The sequence below is a fragment of the Scaptodrosophila lebanonensis genome, unplaced genomic scaffold (assembly GCF_003285725.1).
Source record: "Scaptodrosophila lebanonensis strain 11010-0011.00,11010-0021.00 unplaced genomic scaffold, SlebRS2 tig00000001-arrow-pilon, whole genome shotgun sequence".
Lineage (NCBI taxonomy): Eukaryota > Metazoa > Arthropoda > Insecta > Diptera > Drosophilidae > Scaptodrosophila > Scaptodrosophila lebanonensis.
The window spans coordinates 4,336,185-4,342,184 of record NW_022060529.1 but is presented as its reverse complement, the minus strand read 5'-3'; the positions used below and the strand labels follow the sequence as shown (position 1 = coordinate 4,342,184).

Sequence of the window (6,000 nt, the reverse complement as noted above, 5' to 3'; positions counted from 1 at the left end):
CGTGCACCCACCACTCTGTGGGGCCGTGCAGCTGACGACAAGTGCATCATCATCATCATCATCATCAGCCTCATCGGCAGCATCAAATGCACTTTGCCGCCCGGACAGGCAACATTAACTTGCTGGGCGCGATGCGGAGGAAGGAGCCGCCGGCTGTAGTTGATGCGTCTGCGGTGTGGCCACACCTGCAATTTGAAAGTGCGACAAGAGAACCGCAGCAACATGGCCGGATGACGGGAGCAGGGATGTGGGTGCTGACGAAATGAAGTCATAAAGTCTGATTCCGCTTCATGTTCATTATCACGTAGCATCGTAATGCTGATGACAACGATAATGACGCTGAACGATGCTGCTGCTACATGCTACTAACTATTGACAGCTTTGCAAGCACCTTCCCCTCCACCTTTCCCTCCACCTTCCGTCGCGTCATTGCACGTTAAAATTCCATTGCCTGGACTTGCCGCTGCTTCTTGCTCCACTTCATCCCCCGCCGTATGTGGAAATGCAACCAGCCATGGTGTGTCCTGGAGAAAGGCCAAGCCGTGTACTTAGCAGACGTACTGGACTGGCTCATTTATCTCGCGTTCGTGCCAAACTTTTTGACCAAAGCTGACACTCCAGTGAAACAATTTAAAAAGCCATTGTCATCAGCATCCGTTCGGGCGCGTCGCGCCTGAAACTGTTCTGTCAGGAGCGTCATTTATTCTGCTGGCCATTACAGCGAAACAAACGCAGTGCAAAATAAAATTGTCATCACTGGAAATGACCAAATGTCACTTTGTCTGCTCACTACTAACGCAGTTGGAAACTACTGCTCCGAAAACTAAACGTATGTGCCGATGAAATTGTTTGCTCGCCCGTTCGTCTGTTTGTTTACGAAACGTATAGAATATGGAGCACGGACTTTACGGAGTTTCGGTGCCAAGTTTCTGGCACAAAACTTTGACGTTGACTTGGTGGGGTTGGCGTCGAGATCGCGGGGCCGGCGCCCACTGCCGCGTGACATTGCAATTTCACAAACAATTTCAAGTTTTCCAATGTGTCCAAGTTCCTGCCACTTCAGTTTCCTTTGAAACGGGTTACTATTCAGAAGTGTGCGAAACGATGCGTGTTGTAGAAATGTTGTCAGATAAAAACAATAAAATAAACAAAATTTGTAAACTAGCTACTAACATTTAAAAAAAAACAAATTTGAATTATTAAGATCAACGACGCGGACAAGTAATTGATTGCCGGGCATTCAAATTAACATACAAGCCACAAAGTGTATTTATAACACAATATTTAGATCCACTATTATATCTTAGCCAACTGATTAGGAGTATCATAAACCAAATAATTAACCAATCAAAAAAATCAAAAAAATTTGGTCTCGCAAATGCAGAAAAGTCCGTTTTACACTGAGAAGAGGCAGCAAGTCAAGCATACGGGTTTTGTACTTTGTTAAGCTTGGCATTATTGGCGTAACAATTTAGTAGCTTTGTTAACTTATAGTTTTCTTACTTAAAAGAATATACAAGCACTTTTAAAAGAAATAAAACCGAAAACCCGAACAACTAACTAAACAAGGCGCATATTCCATAAATGGTCTTCAAGAATTATTTTTCCATGAGGTTGGCTTTAAAATATACTGAAATATAATAGCTTATTACTTACATATTTCCAACACGAGCCAAGAAGTTATCTTTGTCTGCGCCGAATCAACAAAAACTTTATTCCTGCAAGGTCAACGGTTGCGTATAATATATAACCCGTACTATATTCGAATTTCAAGTATCTACTCGTAATTTTATTTCAAAGCATTCTCACCCTCTTTTGCATGTGGCATTAACTCCGGCATTAACTCACACGAAACACAAATGATGTAACAGCATCAGCTAGGTCAGCAAGATTCTCTGCATTAATCCCATCCCCTACAATATCTTTTAGTTTTCATCCCAGAATAAATTGCATGCTTGGATTCATTATAATTATTATTATTACTTTGAAATCAAGTGGGTCGCTGACATCAAATAAATACCACAGAACTTGCAAAGATTGCTTCGCCTGCTTAACGAGCCCACAAAAATTATTGAGCGTAAAATGAAAAGCGTAAAATTACATGCTTTAAATGCCACAGCCCTAGCCACAGCCAGAGCAACACTAGCAACCACAGAGTGTTCATGCACTTTAAACAAAATCAAAGTTGGGGCAATGGCGCAACCATTTTTGCACTCAATGCATTCAATAGAATAGGAGGTAGCACCCACACCCCTCGTAAAGGGGAGTGTAGACCGTTTGCCCATTCGCATACTAAATTTTACTTATTGGCAGGCTGCAGACGAACGTGTGCCGATAAGCGCCTGCAATGGCCATATCTCGACATTGCGTATACGCCCCAAGGTGTCTGCAACGTCCACTTTGGAAAATATGTCTGCCCACGTTGAGATATGGCAATTGGCAGCCAAAGAGAAAAATTACCTTCAACACCGGATGTTCGGGCTGATTACAAGTTGAATTTGGAAGTGAGAACAAAAATGCACTCCCAACTTATTTTTTGGCCTATAATACTAATAATACTCGAATAATAATGCTAATAATAATTTTACAGGCATGGTTGGTTCGCTGACTACAGTAAAGATTAAACATTGCGAGTAATTAATTAATTATAGAGGTATATTTTATCTACCAATCAATCAATCGAAAAATCATTGTATTCTTTTATTTGAAATTAAATTGTTTTCACTACTTTCCACTTCTATTTCGAAGATTGGCGCACAAATTAGGCACAATCAGAGCCTGAAGATCTAACAAACTCGAGCACTATATTCATTAATTAAAGGTATGTTTCCATTTATGCCTTGTTCGTTCAATCAAGGATTCTTTCATTTGTAAAGGTAAATATATCTGCGTTGTTTTTAGCTATTCTCTTAGGTTAGGTTAGGTCCTACAACTGTTCAGATCATCTGTGACAGCTTGGGTTTATTAAGCAATATATATTTTAATGAATTTATCACAGTATATTTCAAAGTCGGGCAGATCCCTGTGTTGTTCGTAGTGTGCAGATGACTTATTTGCAACCATCCCATATAATGTAGTTGCTTCAACGATATTTCAATAAAATATAAAAAATACTCTTAAAATATCTAACATTTTTAGAGGTGATTAGATTAACTCTCCTTGACTTTACAGAAGATAGCTTGTTTATGACCAACTGTTTGTACACTTTTAAATTTTAAATTTGTATTGCTTTTAGTGATTATGTTGTCTCTGTTCTTATTAGCTATTATTATTAGCCACAACAGCTCCTACAGCTTCTCCCAGGTGCAGTTTAAAATTCAGAAGCTGCAGCCTTTGTTTATAAGGACACGAAGCGCACAGCTTGAATTTAACTATTTTTACTTTTTCATTCAACAAATATCAAGCATGGTTTATTTTGACCCGAGAACGTGCCACCTCGTGCCAGCGCAGACGTGTAGCCTATTTGGTAGACTCGAGAAGCAGCTGAGCGCGTTGCACTCCCACCCAGTATACTATACGTGTGGTTGAGTGATGGAGCCGGACTGCGGATGCGGCATCATCAGGCGCCCGCATAGCACTTGCTTCATTATCGTGAGATTATGCTATACCCCTGCGAATTGTCGCTCTGCATGTTTGCCTTTCTCATGAAAATATTTTCTTATATTTTTCTCAAACTCGCAGCAGTATATAAAAATGCAGAAATGTGCAAATTCAACAGGCAATACTGAAGCTAATGAATAATACTAATAGAAGAAATAGAGCAGAATAGAGCTATGGGCAGACTTGCAAATAATTTGCAGACAAATAAAAAAATTCATTTCAAAATACAAAGATTTTAGCACAAAACAAAGATATCGATTTTGCTTGTTTGGAAGTTTGGAATATTTCTAGCAATAAGCCATGTGCGATTGTGAGTATTTTAACATTTGAAAGAAAAACACTAAGTTTCTTCTTAAAACGAACAGATATTTTATTTTTACGTTGCACGCCAAAGCCACAGTGAAAGGTTGCATTTTTAATTTCTAGTTACTTCCTACTTTCAGACATCGTAGACTTTGGCGTTAGAACTCTGGTATTCCGGATCGAAGTTGAGCACGTTAAAATTTAGTATCTTATAGTTTGAGACAAGCCACTGGCCGGGACATCCGATGTCCTGCGCTCTCTCCACACCCTTTGGCTTCACCGAGTAGTCGCGTCGAAATCTAACGAAGATCTCGGCGAACACAACGGGATGCGGAACTGGGAGCTCGCCAGCTGCTTCTGTTTGCTGAAAATTCAACTCTTGTATCTGACGCTCCACTTCTTGGTCCTCCTTTGATTCGAAATCGATCGTGCGTCGCAGCCCTACAAAAACCATGTCGATGAAGGCGAACTTGTGATCATAGTGACGCATCAGCCGGACTGTGACCGGAATGGCGCGTTTTATGTGCTGCCGCTGGAAGCGCATAAGTTGCAGGGGCGTGTTCTCCGTCTCATCTGCTAGGTCGTGCTTTATTTGCTTGAAGCCCAGTGGCGTGGTGCAACGGGCTATGTGATTGGGATCCTTTTGACGTATGATTTCTGTGATGACGACGGCCGCCTTCTTCGAGTTCTCCACGAATCTCGCTTCGGCAAATGTCCAGTCCCACAACAGCTTCAGCTTCAACATGTTGGCCTTGTTGGCCATATACTTCCATGGACTGTACATGTAGATGAGCAGTGGCAGTGACAGTTTCTTCGAGTCCCTAGCGCGCAAAACTTCCAACTGAAAGATCCATTTGATATCATCCTCGACCCCTAGCTGGCGGTGCTGCAAACGGCGATGCTCGTGAAGCTTCTTCAGGATCGGACTAGGGCAGTGCCTCAGCTGAAATGTACGAATGCTCTGCAGGCTTCTTCGCACATTATTACGGCCGAGCAGAAATCGAATACAGCCGACGTTATGACTCGGTTTTATGGGCATATTCCCATACTTTATAATTTTGATAATAAGCTTAGACTTTTCTCTGTGGCCGAAAATATTTAATTCACATAGTTGTGTGTTGCTGTTGATTGTAAATACTATGCTGGCTTTCAGTGAATATAACAACAATTTTTCCAGCCTCTTAAAGCTTAATATTGTGGCTGACACTGTGAGTTTGTCCAGGTGGGTGATCGCAGATGCATGATCAAGAGTTTTCATAAAATTTAATAACTGTCCAACCCAGGACAGATCTTAGAATTGTACCACTGCTCCCAAGGAACTTACTTAATATACCATTTTAGTGTTGGTTGAAACACACTTGTTGTCACCTATTCACATATCCAGCTAACATTGCACATGTGTAAATGCTCATTCAACAGTCTTTACAAATATGGCCGTGTTCATGGACTTCCGATGCTCTCTGGAGCATTGTAGACATTGGCTCATGTCCATCGGAATCATCCAATTACCGTATGTATTAGCAAATGCAAAACACTTGTCTCGCACACATACACGTGCCTATACACATACTTGTATGTATACGTGTAGTATGTAGACATACATATGTCTACTTGTATGCGAATGGGAATGCATTTGCTGATGCTCGTTAGTTTACTTAGTTCTGAGCTTCACACAATTTGCGTAGTTTTAAGCTTCGCTCAATGTTACCCCCCCCCCCCCCCCCCCCTGCTCCTGCCACTGCCCCATCCCTGTCACGCCTCGCAAAATGTATGTATGTTTGTCTAATTGTACCACCACTTGCACTTGAGTTGTGCAGCCCCAAGCCAAACAATTTCAAATGAGAGATGGAGGCGCCCAGCTAGAGGCCCAGGTGGTTGATTCATCGCAAATTGATTTCAATTGTGTTAATTGGTGAGGATTTGAGCGAAAATGGCCACTAGAAAGCGGTTCTTAATAATATGCCAAATGCAATTTTCTCATATAAATGTACACAATCGTAATAAGTTTAATTTTCGTATACCTACATTATTAAACTGTGGCGCCAAACTCTTTACAACACAATCTTGCTCTTGCAATATTTATAGAATAGTCCAGAT

General features: G+C 41.2%; 1 protein-coding gene across 1 annotated transcript; it reads right to left on the bottom strand.

Annotated features, from left to right (window-relative positions):
* Window positions 1-3,945: 3,945 nt before the first annotated feature.
* On the bottom strand, window positions 3,946-4,999 carry LOC115634063. Its single transcript, XM_030531609.1, has one exon. The coding sequence runs from the start codon at window positions 4,940-4,942 to the stop codon at window positions 4,040-4,042; it is 903 nt and encodes a 300-aa protein (XP_030387469.1). The 5' UTR covers window positions 4,943-4,999; the 3' UTR covers window positions 3,946-4,039.
* Between the last annotated feature and the right edge of the window lie 1,001 nt (window positions 5,000-6,000).

Bases quoted from the DNA above. Each gene is read 5' to 3' on its own strand.
- LOC115634063 (XM_030531609.1), bottom strand. From the start codon at position 4,942: ATGCCCATAAAACCGAGTCATAACGTCGGCTGTATTCGATTTCTGCTC.